General features: G+C 43.7%; 1 protein-coding gene across 3 annotated transcripts in view; it reads left to right on the forward strand.

Annotated features, from left to right (window-relative positions):
* The first annotated feature begins 5,155 nt into the window (after positions 1–5,155).
* Khdrbs1 (KH RNA binding domain containing, signal transduction associated 1) overlaps positions 5,156–18,298 on the forward strand; it is a 41,167-nt gene continuing 28,024 nt past the window's right edge. For all 3 annotated transcript variants that reach the window (XM_052718761.1, XM_052718763.1, XM_052718762.1), the window contains exons 1-2: positions 5,156–5,706; positions 17,932–18,056. In XM_052718761.1, the coding sequence (XP_052574721.1) occupies positions 5,325–5,706; positions 17,932–18,056 (507 nt within the window). In that variant the 5' untranslated portion in view covers positions 5,156–5,324. The remainder of the gene's footprint in view (positions 5,707–17,931; positions 18,057–18,298) is intronic.

Genomic DNA, 18,298 nt, shown 5'->3' on the forward strand with positions numbered 1-18,298 from the left:
TACCGGGGAACTCCTACAGCTGATAAACTCCTTCAGTAAAGTGGCAGGATACAAGATCAACTCAAAAAAATCAGTAGCCCTCCTATACACAAATGATAAAAGGGCTGAGAAAGAAGTCAGAGAAACATCACCCGTTACTATAGCCACAAATAATATAAAATACCTTGGGATAACACTAATGAAACAAGGGAAGGACCTGTTTTATAAGAACTTTAAATCTCTAAAAAAGAAATTGAAGAAAATATCAGAAAATGGAAGGACCTCCCATGCTCATGGATAGGTAGGATTAACATAGTAAAAATGGCAATCTTACCAAAAGCAATCTACAGATTCAATGCAATCCCCATCAAAATTCCAACACAATTCTTCACAGACTTTGAAAGAAAAATACTCAACTTTATATGGAAAAACAAAAGACCCAGGATAGTTAAAAAAAATCCTGTATAATAAAGCAACCTCTGGAGGCATCATCATCCCTGACCTCAAGCTCTACTATAGAGCTACAGTAATAAAAACAGCTTGGTACTGGCACAAAAACTGACACACAGACCAATGGAATCAAATTGAAGACCCTGACATTAATCCACACACATATGAACACCTGATTTTTTTGACAAAGAAGCCAAAACTATACAATGGAAAAAAGAAAGCATCTTCAACAAATTGTGCTGGCATAACTGGATGTCAATATGTAAAAGATTACAAATAGATCCATATCTGTCACCATGCACAAAACTCAAGTCCAAGTGGATCAAAGACCTCAACATAAATCCAGTTACACTAAACTTAATAGAAGAGAAAGTAGGGGCCGGGCGGTGGTGGCGCACACCTTTAATCCCAGCACTCGGGAGGCAGAGGCAGGTGGATCTCTGTGAGTTCGAGGCCAGCCTGGTCTCCAAAGCGAGTACCAGGAAAGGCGCAAAGCTACACAGAGAAACCCTGTCTTGAAAAACCAAAAAAAAAAAAAAAAAAAAAGAAGAGAAAGTAGGAAGTAGTCTTGAATGCATTGGCACAGGAAATCACTTCCTAAATATAATACCAGCAGCACAAACACTGAGCACAACAATTAATAAATGGGACCTCTTGAAACTGAGAAGCTTTTGTAGGGAAAAGACACGGTCAAAAAGACAAAAAGACAGCCAACAGAAAGGGAAAAGATCTTCACCAACCCCACATCTGACAGAGGACTGATCTCCAAAGTATATAAAGAACTCAAGAAACTAGATATCAAAATACTGAACAATCCAATTAAAAAATGGGCTAAAGAGCTAAACAGAGAATTCTCAAAAGAAGAATCACAAATGGCTGAAAGACATTTAAAGAAATGCTCAACATCCTTAATCATCAGAGAAATGCAAATGCAAAACGACTCTGAGATACCACCTTGCACCTGTCAGAATGGCTGTGATCAAAAACACTAATGACAGTCTATGTTGGAGAGGATGTGGAGCAAAGGGAACACTCCTCCACTGTTGGAGGGAATGCAAACTTGTACAACCACTGTGGAAATCAGTATGGCGGTTTCTCAGAAAATTGGGAATCGAACTACCCCAAGACCCTTGGGCATATAACCAAGGAATGCTCAATCATACCACAAAGACACATACTCAATTATGTTCACAGCAGCACTATTTGTAATAGCCAGAACCTGGAAACAACCTAGATGCCCATCAACTGAAGAATGGATTAAGAAAATATGGTACATAAACACAATGGAGTACTACTCAGCAGAGAAAAACAATGACAGCATGAAATTTGCAGGCAAATGGACGGAACTAGAAAATATCATCCTGAGTGAGGTAACCCAAACCCAGAAGGACAAACATGGTATGTAGTCACTCATAAGTGGATACTAGATATAAAGCAAAGAACAATCAGAGTAGGATGACTGTGGCTTATAATAAATTTTGGTTTTGCTCAATTACTGGGCAAGCCTCAATGAAACATTTCACTATTAGGATAAGAATTTACGCCGGGCACTGGTGGCGCACGCCTTTAATCCCAGCACTCGGGAGGCAGAGGCAGGAGGATCTCTGTGAGTTCAATCTACAAAGTGAGTTCCAGGACAGGCTCCAAAAGCTACACGGAGGGGCCCTGTCTCAAAAAAACAAAACACAAAACAAAACAAAAAACAAAAAACAAAAACAAGGGGTTGGGGATTTAGCTCAGTGGTAGAGCACTTGCCTAGCAAGTGCAAGTCCCTGGGTTCAGTCCTCAGCTCTGGGGGAGAAAAAAAAAAAAGAATCAATACTGTATCAAGCTGATAATAGAAAAATAAATAAAAATGAAAAAAATACTGCATTATAAAAATAAAACATAACCCTCCAAAGGTCCAGTAATGGTCAGCAGAACTGGTTATTATATGAATTATATAAAATTAGTATTCATAACTTTGCTTAGAATGTAGCTCAGGTTGGTTGAATGCTTGCCTAGCTAGCATACAAAAAGCCCAAAGTTAGATTCTCAGTGCAGCAAAAGCAGGGGGGTGGTCGTGGAAGACTGTAATCCCAGCTACGGAGATGGAGACAGGAGGATCCAGTCAAGCTCATCATCAAGCTATGTGGTACATTTGAGCCTAGCCTGGGACAAACAAGGACCTGTCCAGAAAACAAAAAAGTGTGTAATAATTTGTAGCAGTCTGTCTCTGTGATGGGAGGTCTCTCCTCCTGTGATAAAAGTTTGTGGTAGAACTCTCTGAGGAGAGAATTGATGAATGAGTTCTTATTGAAGGCTCTGTCTTTGGACAGATAAGGACATTTAGAAATCCTTAACCAGATTGCCTATTGGTAAGCAATGTATCAAAGCAAAATCTCTTGGGGTGGCTCTTCTTGAGTGCTTTCAATGGCTAGCTTCAAGGAGCGACTCAACCACAAACGCTGGAGACACATGGTTAGGTGACCATAAATGGGATAAAAATTTATAAAATAGCATTTTAGAAATCTTTTCAGGTGGTTGTGGTGGCACATCCCTTTAATCCTAGCACTCCAGAGGCAGAGGCAGGTGGACTTCTGTGTGGACTTCTACATATCAAGTTCCAGGCTAGCCAGGGCTACCTGGTAAGACCCTGCCTCAAAAGAATAACAAGCCGGGCGGTGGTGGCTCACGCCTTTAATCCCAGCACTCGGGAGGCAGAGGCAGGCGGATCTCTGTGAGTTCGAGGCCAGCCGGGTCTCCAAAGCGAGTTCCAGGAAAGGCGCAAAACTACACAGAGAAACCCTGTCTCGAAAAACCAAAAAAAAAAAAAAAAAAAAGAATAACAAAACAAAGAAATGAGGTCCCAAAACAAAAAAGACAAACAAAAACACTCAAGCTTTTCAGTAACTCAGCATCTTAAAGTTGTGTTGATGATATTCAAGAAACGTGTAAGTTTTGTTTAGATCTTTGTGTGTGTGTCTATGCTCTTGTGTCACAGCACACATGTGGAGACTAGAGCTCAGCTTTTTTTTTTTTCTAGAGCTCAGCTTTTGAGAGTCAGTTTTCTCCTCCCACCATGCGGTCTTGGGGACCGAACTCAGACAATCAGGCCTGACAATATGCTAACGGGCTGAACCACCTTGACATCTCGGCCTCAGACTTTTAATGGGAGAGATTTGGGCTCCATCTGCATATAGCACCTCAGGGTGAGGGGAATACCTTGGAGACTATGTACCCTGGTCTTTAGAGCAGTATTAAGTGCCTGTTTCATGGTGATTTATCTCTGTTATCCCAGCATTCTGAAGATTAAGACTGAATTGCTGTGAGTTCAAAGCCACCCTGGGCTACAGAGGGAGTGCCAAGCCAGCCAGGACTCTGCGGTGAAATGCTATGTTAAGAGAAATAGGGGTTGGGGATTTAGCTCGGTGGTAGAGCTCTTGCCTAGCAAGCACAAGGCCCTGGGTTCGGCCTCAGCTCCGAAAAAAATAAATAAATAAATTTCTGTCTTTTTGAGTGTAGTACGATCCATTGTGAAGGACCCAGCATTCATACCAGCAGTAGGAGCATGAGAACTATACAGCCAACTCGGATTAAGGACTGACTGGGCCTGTGATCAGCTTTTTACAGAATAAACAGAAGGCAACAAAATGTATACGCTAAAATGTCTCAGTCTCACCAGTGCTCGGCCTGCAGGTGTGCTCTCTGTCTAATCTAACCAAAATGCTTCTTGGTTTGTTTTGCGGGGACTGGGTGTCCCTTCGATACCCTCGGCGGCTTGGAGCTCCCTTTTGCGGGAATTCTCCCGTGTTTCTCCCTCCTCAGCGCAGGTGCACACACTACAATGGTGCATCTTAATCTGCCCCCAGCGTGTGCCTCGAGGTCAGAGGACAATTTGTGAGGGCCAGTTCTCTCCTTCCACCATTTAGGGCCTGGGGATAGAACGCCGGAGACAAGCAGATTTACCTGCGGATCCGACCCCAAATGCATCCTTTAACAAGAATTCTCTCGCCAGTTTTGAACCTGCTATCAGGAAAAGCTTAGTATCCGACTTCCTGGATGCCCTACTTGGGTCTGGAGCCCCTTTCTTCGGCCTCTGAGTCTCCGATTGACCCTTCTGAGTAGCAGTCCTGTAATAAGTGGCATTTAGTCTTCTACTTCTCCCTCCAGGCTTCCCTTTCTCACACCCGCCTGCCACTTACTTACTCCTTGGCTCAGCCTCACCCAATGCTCCCATCTTCCCATCCCGTTGGGGCAGTCTTTCCCTGTCTTACGGCCCCACATTGCTTTAACCCTCTAGCCCGTGCCTGGGTTCCCAGAAGCGTTCCTTTCATTTCCTAGCCGGAGGGGCGGACGGGGGGGGGGGGGGGCTCGGATTCCTCTCTGGAGCACCTCTCTCCAGGGATCTCCCGCGGCTCGGCCGTTGGAGGAGGCGTGGCCCACGAATAACAGGTCCGCTGCCCCACACTCGGCGGGCCCGCGCGCAGACAAAGACATTCCACAGCCCCCGCCCGCTCCGCCTGAGTGTCGGGGGGCGGAGGGGGGGGGGAGGAGACACGTGTACCGCTAGCGCCGCGTCACGTGGAAAAGGAAAAAAAAAAGAAGCGAACGAAGGCGGCTGGCGCCCGCGCAGGCGCAGTAAACTCGAAGCCCGAGCGGGGAGGCGACGTCTTTAGTCGGCGCAGGCGCCGTGGCCCGACTGGGGGACTTTGTTCTCCGCGGAGAACCTCAAGGGCGGTGCCGGTAGACGCCTGCGCACGCGCGCCGCCTCATTTCCGGTGCTCTCTCGCTGGGTCGCTCGGGTCGGCTTCGGTCGCCGTCGCTCCCGCTCTTCCACCCCCGCCAACCGCCGCTCGGGCCTCCGCCGCCGCCGCCGCGTCGCTCCCTCGCTCGCTCGCCGCACATCCTCCCCGATGCAGCGCCGGGACGACCCTGCCGCGCGCCTGACTCGGTCCTCGGGCCGCAGCGGCTCCATGGACCCCTCAGGTGTCCACCCCTCGGTGCGTCAGACCCCGACACGGCCGTCACCGCTGCCTCACCGGTCCCGGGGAGGCGGAGGTGGGCCCAGAGGGGGCGTCCGGGCCTCGCCCGCCACGCAGCCGCCGCCGCTGCTGCCTCCCTCGGCCACGGGTCCCGACGCGACTGTAGTGGGGTCGGCGCCGACCCCGCTGCTGCCCCCGTCAGCTACAGCCGCGGCCAAGATGGAGCCGGAGAATAAGTACCTGCCCGAACTCATGGCGGAGAAGGACTCGCTCGACCCGTCTTTCACTCACGCCATGCAGCTGTTGTCCGTAGGTAAGCGGGTACTGGCGGTGGGTGGCCGCCGCTTTGTTCCTCTTGCTCCCGCCCCCTCGGGTCCCGGGCATCGAGAGTTACCTTCTCGACCTGGCCGGGGCGAGCCTCGACCCACAGGTTCCACCCCGGCTCCGGGTGTGAGGGGAGATTTCTGAGCCCTGGATGAGGCCCGAAGGAGACCGGCGATCTCCGAGCGCGGAGAGCTTGATGGATAGTACTGTGCTCCCGCCCCATTCTCGACCCTGCCGCCTCCTCTGGTATTGCCCCGCGCGCCAACGACCCAATCTTTCCAGAAATGAACGCTCTCTCCCCGCTTTCCCAAAGAGGGAAAAACAAAAAACAAAAAACAAACAAAAAAAGCCTTTTTGCTCGCGCGTGGTGGAGGGCGCCTTGATGCGGGTGTAGGAGGGAAAGACGGCCGGAACCGGGAGGAACTGGGAGGGCGGGCCGGAATGCCGGTCCGTCGCCGGCACGGTCTGCCGAGCGGTGCGGGACTTAGCGGGAACTCGAATTTAAGTTACTCAGAGGCTGGAGCGACGAGAGAATCGGAACTTGAGTTTTTTCTCTAGCCGAGTTTTCCCCCTTCGACCTGTCGAATAAGAATTGCTGCAGACCCGGATGGTTTGTCTCCGTTATTTTAAAATGTGTCTTGGCAGTCATGCAAAAGTAGGGAAAGTAACCCAGGAGACCGTGGGAAGAAATGATAGAGGGAGGTAAGGGACCGCAGGTTCTTTAGCGCGAGATGAACGAGAAATCGGTGTTCTTGTTTTAGTTTTGGCTTGAGTAGAGATAGTTTAAGAAAGGTAGCCTTTGTTCTCTGCAGACTAGCGAGTTCTCTTGACTTCAGTGACTTAGTTTTCTTATTCAGACCATCTGCTTGACCTTCACTTGTGGTTAAGGCATGGTTTTAATAAGTATTTTTTATGATATCTAAATCTTATTAAGCATATAAAAAGCCACAGTCCGTCTCACTGATGAGTAAGTTGGACTCTGGCCAGAATGATACTGTGGACAGTTCATTGTGAAAATACCATTATCTGAGGGAGAGATGGATCAGCGGTTAAGAGCACTTTCTGCTCTTCTGCAGGGGTTCGGTTCCCAGCACCCACATACACGTGGCTCACAAACACCTGTAACTTCAGCACCAGGGGATCTGTCCTACAGGCACTCAAATACAAATCTGAAATGAAGTAAAAGGAAAATACCATTTTCCTTCATTTATTCTCTATCTCCCAGCATTGGTGAAGTGGCTTTACTGTTTTTATAATGCAAAAGGGTCATGTATCTAGAATGATTTAAGGACGTGGTTTTCTTTACAGACACATGAAAACAACAATAAAGGGTCTTAAAGCACAGTGAACAAAACCTGTGTCAGTAAATAAAAATGTTTAGATCAGTTGGTTGCATTTTAGCTTAGTGCCCTCTATGCTGTACATACTGGGGTTCCTATGTTTCTTTTAATTTCTTTCTTTTTGGGAAGCGGGGGGTTTGAGACAGGATTTCTCTGTTTTCCTGGCTATCCTGGAACTTGTTCTGTCGACCATGCTAGCCTCAGACTCACAGAGATTGGCCTGCCTCTGTATGTTTCTGTTCATTATATTCGGACAAGTTATTTACCGATAAGAATTTTCATATTTTTCCTTAATTTTTTTTTTTAAATTTTAGACAGGTCTTATGTAGCTGAGGCTGATTGGCACTCACTATGTAACCAAGGATGGTTTTGAATTTCTGTTCCTTCTGCCTCTGCCTCCAGAGTTTGGGAGGTGTGCCCCACCACACTCAGTGTGTGCAGTGCCGAGGCTCAAACACAGAGCTTTATGCACGATAGGCACTCTACTAACTGACCTTCACATTCAGGCTATCTTTTATGCTTTTTTTCATACTGACTTGAAACAACAAAACACCAGTGTTTGGTTGACTGAGAACAAGTGTCTGCAGACTGAAGAATGTCGCTATGGTAAAGGTTGACTTGGAGGTCAGAGAACAACTTAGGGTGTCAGTTCCTCTCCACCATGCTGGGGTAGATCAAAAAAGTTCAGATCATCTGTGAAGCTTGACATCAACAGAACACCTTTACCCTCTGAACCCTCTCACCAGCCCTTAAAACTAATTTTGAGACAATCTCACTAACTTGTTTAAACTGGCTTTGGACTCACTTTATAGCTTAGGCAGGTTGTGAACTTGTTATCTTCACACTGAACAGGCATCTTACCACTGGAGTTCTTTCCCAGCCTGTTTTGTGTGACACAAGGTCTGTGTGTATCCCAGGCTGCCCTCCAACTTAAACTATTTTCTGCCTTCTTTTTTTGGTTTTTCGAGACAGGGTTTCTCTGTGTAGCTTTGTGCCTTTCCTGGAACTCGCTTTGGAGACCAGGCTGGCCTCGAACTCACAGAGATCCGCCTGGCTCTGCCTCCCGAGTGCTGGGATTAAAGGCGTGCACCACCACCACCACCACCACCACCACCACCACCACCACCACCACCACCACCACCACCACCACCACCACCCGGCCCTCTGCCTTCTTCTTAATGTTAGAGGATTATTGGCCAGGTTTAAAGATATTTCTGAATAATCCAGAAAAAGGAAAAAATGTGAGAAAGAAGACTGAATTTAAGCTGTAGACAGATCACAAGAAAGGAAAAATAGCTAATATTTACTGTGCGGTGGATTGAGTATATTAATTTTTTTTTCTTTTTTCTTTTTTTTTTTTTTTTTTTTTGGTTTTTCGAGACAGGGTTTCTCTGTGTAGCTTTGCGCCTTTCCTGGAACTCACTTGGTAGTCCAGGCTGGCCTCGAACTCACAGAGATCCGCCTGGCTCTGCCTCCCGAGTGCTACTTTTTTTTTCTTAATTTATTTTTATTTAGGTGTGCGTACATGTGTGTGTATGCCATATGTATACAGGTGCTTCTTGAAAGCCAGAAAAGAGCATCAGATCCTCTGGAGCTAGAGTTACAGGCATTTGTGAGCTTCCTGATGTAGGGATTGAACTCAGGTCCTCTGGAAGAGCAGTAAGTGCTCTTAACTACTGAGCCATCTCTCTATTCTGTATTTACCTTTCATAAGGACTATGCGAAAAAAGTTGTTTTGTCTAGGGAGGGTTTCTCTGTCAAGTCCTGGCTGTCCTGGAACTTGATCTATAGACCAGGCTGGCTTCAAACTCAGATCCACCTGCCTCTGCCTCTGAGTGCTAGATCTAAAATCATATGCCACCATGGCTGAGAATATAATCTTATTACATTACAGATAATAGTTGGCTAAACTAAATTAGTAGCACAAACAGGATTTACAATCAGTCTACATTTTGATTCACACACTTGACTCTTTTTTTCCCTCCATCACCCTAAAAGTTTTTTTCTTGACTCCTTCATTATATACTACCTACTACAAATTGACATTTAAAAAGGAAGCTCTAACTGGGTAAAATGAGAAAACTATGGGAAAGTATAGAGTGCTAGAAGGGAAGTGAGAATGAAAAGGCTGAGATAAAGAACACTGGAGAGCAGAGCCCAACACTTAAGACTGCCTTTTTAGACATCTGTCCATTCCCTATAAAGTGCAGTGAGACCCAGAACTACCATTCCTGTTCCTACCACACAGCCCTCCCTGACCCTTGCCCAGTTTAGTTTATGTTTATTAGCTTTTGGTGCACTAGTAGTTTAATAATACATTATATGTGTGTACACACACACATATATATACATACATACACACACACTCATATATGAGTGTGTATGGTGAGGAGTAATGAGGGCAAGGTCTTTCTACTCGGTGCTGGCTGTCCTGGCACTCACTGTGTAGACCAGGCTGGCCTCAAAACTCACTAGACTACCTGCCTCTGCCCCCTCCTGAGTGGGATTAGCCACCAAGCCCAGCTGTAACTGTATTTGTTGAGCATCCCGATTTGCAATGATTTTTGTCTCCTTTTTCACCACTCCCCCCAACCCACCCCCCTGTGTCTTGGAAGGGTGCTGCCCAGAGTGGCCTCAGACTCTTATAAATTACTTTGATGGGAAAATGCTGAGGAATATAGAACATAGACTTACTGCTGCTGCTGTAGGCCAAATTGATGTTCAGCTGTGATGATAGATACAGTGCAGATCTGCAAAGACTCAGTTACCTATCCATGCTAGACTTTTTTTTCTTTTGGTTTTTGAGATAGGGTTTCTCTGTGTATCCCTGACTGTCCTGGAACTCACTCTATAGACCAGGCTGGCCTCAGATCCACCTGCCTCTGCCTTCCAAGTGCTGGAATTAAAAGCCTGCACCACCACCCTGCTAGACTTTTTTTTTGCCTTGACTCAGGGAAATGTATGTAAGAATTCTAGTCTGTCAGTGCTTTTTATACTTAGGAAAGTAGACATTATAAATGACTCAAATAGTGAACAGTTTGAGTAGAATAAGAGTCAACAGAAGATCTTTATTTGAATCAGAAGAATTGTGTGCCATGTCCTTGGAGAGCAGGGAGACTAAAGCTACAGAGAAGACTTTTTTATTAACTTGTTTTTTTGCATTTTGTAAACTGATTACAACTAGATTTAGTTTTCTATCTTGAAGGCCTGGAGTATAGTTCTGTGATAGAATGCTTGTTTGGCATGTACAAGGCCCTGTGTTTGATGTTCAGCACAGCAAGGGATTTTGGGGAGTTGTGGGGGAGAAAAATATGTTTTGCCTTTATTAGAATATAAATTAGCAAAAAGAGTAAATGAAGGTAAATAGTTAAAAGTCTTTAGAGATAGGAAGACATTGAAGACCAAGGAATGGGCTGAGACCTCAAGTTAGAAGGAGTTTGTACAACTCTGGCTAAGTCTGACATTTCACTTGAAAGCAGAACGCTAATTCCTTAAAGCTCAGTAGCAGAACTGGGCCTGTTCGTACAGGCCTGTTAATCCCAGCTGCTCAGGAGGCCAAGGCAAATAAATCTCAAGTTCAAGGCATGCTAGAGCTACAGAGTTCAGGGCTAGCCTGGGAATTTAGGAGACCTCCTCTCAAAATGAAAATGTAAAAAAAAAAGCCATGTATGGTTGAGTGGTAAAATGCTTGCCTAGCATGTGCAAAGCCCTTGCTTTTTTTTTTTTTTTTTTTTTGTGGCTGGATCTCACAGTGGAGCCCTGGTTAGCCTAGAACTAGCTGTAAACCAATCAACCAATCTGGTCTCATTCACAGAGATCCCCTTACCTCTGCCTCTAAGTGCTGGAGTTAAAGGTATGTGTGCTGCCACCCTGCTAATGAAACATTTTCTTTGAGACAAGATCTTGCTGTTTAGCTTGGGCTGGCCTTGAACTTGTGAATTTAGTGCAATTCAGTCTCTTGAGTGCTACTACACTTGATTCTAGCATTCTTGAAAAAACAGGATGGAAAACAGATTGGTGGTTACTGATGTTTAGGGAAGAAAGTGATGGTGAAACCTATAAATAAGGTAGCATGTGCATGGAAAGATGGCTCAGCAATTAGGAGCGTTTCCTGCTTTTGTGCATGACCTTGGTTAGTTTGCAGTGTCCAGATTTTAGTGTGTAACAGCCTGTAACTCTAGTTCTAGAGGATCTGATTGATGCCCTCTTCTGGTCTCTCTGAATACCAGGTATGAGCTATACATACATAGGACAGGCAAAATGTGGCTGGAGAGGTAGCTGTGCAGTTGAGCACTGGTTATTCTTCCAGAGGACCTCTGTTCAGTTGTAAGCAACCACGAAGTGGCTCACAGCTGTTTGTAACTCCAGTTCTGGGGGATATGATGCTCTCTTCTGGCCAGCACTGTCACCAGGGCATACAAGTGATTCATAGACATGCATTCAGGCAAAACACCCATACACAAAATGAAATATTATTGAAAGAAAGAGTGCATTTAAATAGTTTTTTTTTTTAATTTAAAAAGAAAAATCCCTAAGGGGGTGGTGGCACGTGCCTTTAATCCCAGCACTTGGGAGGCAGAGGCAGTGAGTTCAAGGCCAGCTTGGTCTATGGAGTGAGTTCCAGGACAACCATGGATACACAGAGAAACCTTGTCTCCAAAAACAAAAAACAAAAAAAATTCACCTGCCTCTGCCTCCCTAAGTGCTAGGATTAAAGGCATGCGCCACCACTGTGCCATCACTGTCAGGCCATTTTCTCCATTCTTAGCCAGTATTGCATGTAACATACTATGACCTTGTATATTTGTGGGGTGGGGTGGTTAGCTTGCACCTTTCTTCAAATTCTTGAAGGGGCCCATGACCTCCCCCTCACCAAAGAAAAGGTTAGGAACCTAATATGCTAGGTGTTCTTACTTGAAATGGTTTGGTAAATAAAAATTCTGGACAAGGGTTCTTTTACACAAAGATCATTAGGTTTATGTTTCCGAAAGGTGACACTAACAGAAAAAGTGGTAAAGGCTGAAAATAATACATGAATGAGGGAGGGTCAGAGGTTTCTTTCATATTCGTGTCAGCTCGGCATTGTACTAAGATTTGAAGATACTTAGTTTGATTGTGGAATTCCAGAAATTGTTAACAGGAGGGTACAGTGCTCCTAGAGGCTAGAGGATGACAGAATTTCATTCTTTGGAGCAGATTTGCTAAGCCAGTCTTGACACCTTAGTGAAAAAGAAAAATCTTGACTGTTGTCTTGCTCTATATGCAGCTCTTATTAAATGTTAAGAAATTACTATAATGTACATGGTAGTCGGTTTTTACTCAATGCAGTTGTTTCTAAAATTTGTTTTGGTGGTACTGAGGATTGAACCCAATGCTTTTGTATGTAGCATGCTAAACAGGTGTTCTACCATTGAACTCTATAATCTCAGCTCTCTTTACTTTTTGGTTTTTCAAGACAGGATTTCTCTGTAGCCCTGGCTGGCCTGGAACATGCTCTGTAGAACAGGCTGGTCTCAAACTCAGATCACCACTACTTGGCTCCTTGTACTTTTTTTTTTTTTTTTTTTTTTTTGGTTTTTCGAGACAGGGTTTCTCTGTGTAGCTTTGCGCCTTTCCTGGAACTCACTTGGTAGTCCAGGCTGGCCTCAAACTCACAGAGATCCGCCTGGCTCTGCCTCCCGAGTGCTGGGATTAAAGGCGTGCGCTACCACCGCCCGGCTCCTTGTACTTTTTATTTTGAGACCAGATCTCACTAAAATTTCCAGGCTTGACCTTGAAATCCTTCTGTTCCAGCCTTCTGTGGTAGCCAGGATTGCAGGCCTGAACCACTAAAGTCCGATCCATTTCCCCCCCCAGGCTTATTTAATGTTAACCTTGTTTCTTTTTTATCTTCTTTTGTTTTGGGGGGTGTAATTTGAAACAGGATCTCATAAGCCAGGCTGGCCTTGAACTTCTGATCCTTCTGCTTCCCAAGTGCCTGGGTTATAAAGGCATGGATCCACATAGCATATGTTTGGTTTATTCTATTTCAAAAGTAGGGTCACACTTTATAGATGTAGCAGAGCTAATATTCAACTCAGTTTTGTCTATCCCTCAAAATGAATGTTCTAGCTCGGTATGCATGCATGATTATGCACATCTATAATCCTTGTCCTCTGGAAGTTGAAATTCTCTTTAAATAAACAATCAAAACCCTGTTCTTCCGCTCTGAGATACATTAAATAATCCTAATTTTTGGATGCTTACAGGGGGATAAAAGGGAGAAAAATGTATAAAAGTTTAAAAAATGCCATATGTTTAATTCAGTCTGCTATTGCAAAACAGTGACTTGTTGCAAGTGTTCTGTCACTAGTTTGGCGACAAATTTCATAACTTCTGAATTCAGTTTCTTTGCCCATTAAATGGGGATAGTGTTGGTTATAATGAGTAATCCAAAACTCCTGACACATCAAAGACACTGGATAAGGTATAAATTATGATTGCCAGGCCAACAAACAGATGGGTCACATCTCTGTGTTGTTTATCCCTTAGCTTTTCTTTCTTTGGCTCTTGGGACATCCAGGGTCTCCAGAGGCCCAGGCAAACTTCATTTGAGGGAGTCATTTTTAGAAATGTTGTCTAGAAAGTGCTTTTGCCTGAGGGTAAGACATCTTTTTAGTTGTTGTTCTTTCTTTTCTTTGCTCTTTTCTTTTCAAGACAAGTTCTTGATGTAACTCAGGCTGGCTTTGAACTCATACAAGTCCTCTTGAGTGCTGGGATCACAGGCATGTGCTACCATATTTGGTTTAGGGTAAGCCTTTTCAAATTCTTTTCTTTGTGGGAGGGGCAAAAAATAGGGTCTCACTGTATGTATAGCTGGCCTGGAACTCTTTTCTATAGACCACCTGCCTCTGCTTCCTGAGTGCTGGGATTAAAGGTTTGTGCCACCACACCAGGCAAAAATTGTAGTTTGTAAAATTTTTATAAAGTTAAATCGTCATTGCTTAAAGTGTCCTCTACTAAGAGAACACAGGAAGAATGTGAGATTCCTGTTTTGTTTGTTGGTTGTTGGTTTTTGTTTTTTGTTTTTTTGAGACAGGGTTTCTCTGTGTAGCCTTAGCTGTCCTGGAACTCACCCTGTAGACCAGGCTGGCCTTGAATTCACAGAAATCTACCTGCCTCTGCCTCCCAAGTGCTGGGATGAAGGCCAAAAGAGAGCATCTGGGTGGTTGTGAGCTGCTATGTGAGTACTAGGAGCTGAACCAGTGTCCTATATACAAGAGCACTGAATGCTCTTAACCACTGAGCTGTATCTCCAGCCCCAAGCCTAGGTTTTAGTCTGTTTGCTGATACTTTAGCAGCTTTGTGACCTAGAAGTAATTAACTTAGTTTCCAATAACTCATTTATAAGATGGGGATATATACCAGCAACTCTGAGTTGTTTTTGAGGGAAAATGAAGTAATACTTGTTACAGTATTTAGTTCTTCTACTTCTAAATATAGATGCTGATCCTTGTTGAAGGGTTAGGTTATTACTCTTGCTTTCTAGGCTTTTGACTCCTTTGTATGTATGTATGGAACCAGGTCAATGTCTTGTGTCTTCCTCAGTGCTTTATCTTGTTATTTATTTTACTTGCTACCTTATATCTTAATATAGTCTCTCACTGAACCTGGAGCTCACTAATTTAGACTGGTGGTCAGCAGGCCCAGGGATCCTCCTGTCCCCACATCCTCAGAGCTGTGATTACAGGCACATGCCACCTCAACCAGGTGTGTGTATGTGGGGGGGGGGGGGTGGTTGAATTCATATCATTAGCTTTGTGCAGCTAAGACATCTCCCCAGCCCTAATTCAACTTGAAGTTTTATTTTATTGATCATTATTCTCTAAAATGCTTTACGTTCTTTTAAAAATTGGAAAAATGGGAAAAGGATTCTAAGATACAGTAACTCATTCAAAATACATCAAAGTAATTCTGTGTCATAAGGAGGCCCTATGTTTATGGGTACATTACGTTGCATATAAATAAATCTTCCTACCACCAGTTTTGTGGTCCAGCTTTTGAGTCTTCTTGTATTGGTTAAGTAATGTTTCTTTAAATTGGCATAAGCTACAACTGAAGGGCCTAACTGCATCTCAGTAATTAAGAAATGCAGAGGAGCCCTGTACTTAGGGGAGATGTAACAGGACAGTCAAGAGTTCCCATCTTTTTTTTTTTGTTTTAAGATTTATTTATTTATTTATGTATGTGTGTATGTATACAGTGTTCTGTCTGCACATATCCCTGCAGGCCAGAAGAGGGCACCAGATCTCATTACAGATGGTTGTGAGCCACCATGTGGTTGCTGGGAATTGAACTCAGGACCTTTGGAAGAGCAAGCAGTGCTCTTAAGCTCTGAGCCATCTCTCCAGCCCAAGAGTTCCCATCTTGATGAAACTGCAAATTCAAAGTACTTTCGCTCTGATTATGTCTGTGACCTTGGTGGTTATGGTTTTAGGGGTGTGTGTTTATCTCTAGACTTTTTGTCGTATATACTATGGAGAGCATTTTTGTTTCAGTCAGACTTCAGTTGAGAGTTTTTCTTTTAAATTTAGGTGTATGAACGTTTTTCCTGCATGCATGTATTTAGCCGAGGAGGCCAGAAGAGGGCAGTGGATCTCCTCAAACTGGAGTTACTGATGGTTGTAGCTTGAGTTTTCCTGCCTGGCCCACAGTCAGGACAAATCTCTCTCACCCGCCAGTCCCACAGCCTCTCAGACCCAACAAAGTAAACACAGAGACTTATATTGCTTACAAACTGTATGGCCGTGGCAGGCTTCTTGTTATCTAGTTCTTATATCTTAAATTAATCCATTTCCATAAATCTATACCTTGCCATGTGGCTCGTGGCTTACCGGCATCTTCACATGCTGCTTGTCATGGCGGTGGCTGGCAGTGTCTCCTTCCGCCTTCCTGTTCTCTCAATTCTCCTCTCTGTTTGTCCCGCCTATACTTCCTGCTTGGCCATTGGCCAGTCAGTTTTTTTTTTTTTTTTTTTTTTTGCTATGCTCATTTATAATTTTTATTTTATTTTTTTTGCAATGTTTTATTTATTGACGAATCAGAGCAACAGATTTGACATACAGACCATCCCACAGCAGATGGTTGTGAACTGCCATGTGGGTTCTGGGAAATGAACCTGTTCGGTCCTCTAAAGAGCAGCAAGTGCTCTTAAGTACAGAGCCATCACTCTAGCCCTCCCTGTTGTTTTTAAATTACTTTTTTGTATTTTCTTGTTTTGGATATTGAGTTTCGTCTAGATAATAACTATGTATTACTACCACATAGTAAGAAATAAACTTTGATCTTGAGTATATGGTCTTTTGTTTTTTTTTTTTGTTTTTTTTTTTTTTTTTTTAAAGATTTATTTATTATGTATACAGCATGTATGACCAGAAGAGGGCACCAGACCTATTACAGATGGCTGTGAGCCACCATGTGGTTGCTGGGAATTGAACTCAGGACCTCTGGAAGAGCAGTCAGTGCCCTTAACCTCTGAGCCATCTCTCCAGCCCGGTCTTTTGTTTTTTTAGTTGGTTGGATTTTGATTTTCTTTTGTTTCTTATTTTAGGAAAGATCTCTTTTATCCTAGGCTGTCCTCAAACTTTGGTGATCCTCCTGCTTGGCTCCTGATTGCTGGGACACCTGGCAGGCACACCACACACATCATTGTTACTCTGTCTGTATAGGTTGATTTTGCCTGTATTTGATAAATGAGAAAACAAATATGCAGAGCAGCTAAATAACTTGTCTAAGTTGACAACTAATATGTGACAGAGCACAAGCAGGTCTTTCAAACTCTTAAGGACTGGAAAACAAAAACATTATTGCTATAGTGGGGTGGTAATAGAGCTGTTCCTTGTTATATTTAAATAGTAATTTTTGTTTCTTTATTGGGATACTTTCAGCTAGAGTGGAACAGTGGGACTGGAGAAGGAACAAAGGAATCTGTGATTGGTTATGGTCAGTTAGCTAGAAACAGCTACCGTGCTCAGCCTTTGTAAAAATTTTTTTCTTTAGTTTTTTATTTGTGTCAGTGCTCATGCAGTCCAAAAGACTGCTTTGGATCCTTGGCGATTTAGAGGCGGTCAAGAGTCATTCTGCCATGGGTGCTGAGCTCAAGATTTCTGGAAGAGCAGTGTGTGCCCCTAATAGCTGAGACATCTCTTCAGTCACCTCTGTATTTTTTTCTTGCTGGAGATTTTGATTTGTTTTAATTTTTTTAAGGTTTATTTATTTATTATGTATACTTCATTACAGGTAGTTATGAGCTACCATGTAGTTGCTGGGAATTGAACTCAGAACCTCTGGAAGAGTAGTCAGTGCTCTTAACTGCTGAGCCATCTCTCCAGCCCCTGTTTTATTTTATTTTTTTTAATATCTCTTTTTCCCATCTCATTGTATTAATTTAGGTAAATGCATATACTCTCATTGTTTTCTGTTTTGTTTGTTTTTGGTTTTTGTTTTGTTTTGAAACGAGTTTCTCTGTTGCCCTGGCTGTCCTGGAACTCGCTCTATAGCTCATACTGGCCTTGAACTCGGAGATCTACTTGCCTCTGCCTCCTAAGTGTTGGGATTAAAGGTGTGTCTCACCATGCCTGGCCAATGCATATATTCTTAAGTCAAGAAACATGTGAATGGATGGCGTAGATACTTCAGGTGAGGGTGGGAAGTAGGATTCAGTTCCACAGTCAGCCTCTTGCAGCTTTGGGTGCCTTACCCAGTCTATCTAAAATTAGCACATTCTTCTGAACTGTTTACCTTTTTACACAGTACTCCATAATACCGCTTTAAGCAGTCTTGCCAGGTGCCTTTATTTAAAAGTGCAGAAATGAAGTTCCGTTTTTCTTATTCAGAAATTGAGAAGATTCAGAAAGGAGAGTCAAAAAAAGATGATGAGGAGAATTACTTGGATTTGTTTTCTCACAAGAACATGAAGCTGAAAGAACGGGTGCTGATACCTGTGAAGCAGTATCCAAAGGTATGTGTAAAAGCTTCTTACTTCCGTGAGTTACCCGTGTGGGTTGGTGTGGTGTTGGCTGAGATGAAGACGTGGAGTGGCCATGTATCCATCTGTAAAGCTTCACTGTTTGAAGTACCTGTTTCTGGAAGTTAAAATAGCCAAGTCCATAACTAATAGCATAGTTATAGTCAAGAAGGAAGCACAGTTACTTTTAGTAATCAAAAGTAATTTCTTTTTCGTGTTTGTTCAGGCTCTAGCTC

Source organism: Peromyscus californicus, unplaced genomic scaffold (genome assembly GCF_007827085.1).
Source record: "Peromyscus californicus insignis strain IS unplaced genomic scaffold, ASM782708v3 Scaffold_5__1_contigs__length_169319896, whole genome shotgun sequence".
Lineage (NCBI taxonomy): Eukaryota > Metazoa > Chordata > Mammalia > Rodentia > Cricetidae > Peromyscus > Peromyscus californicus.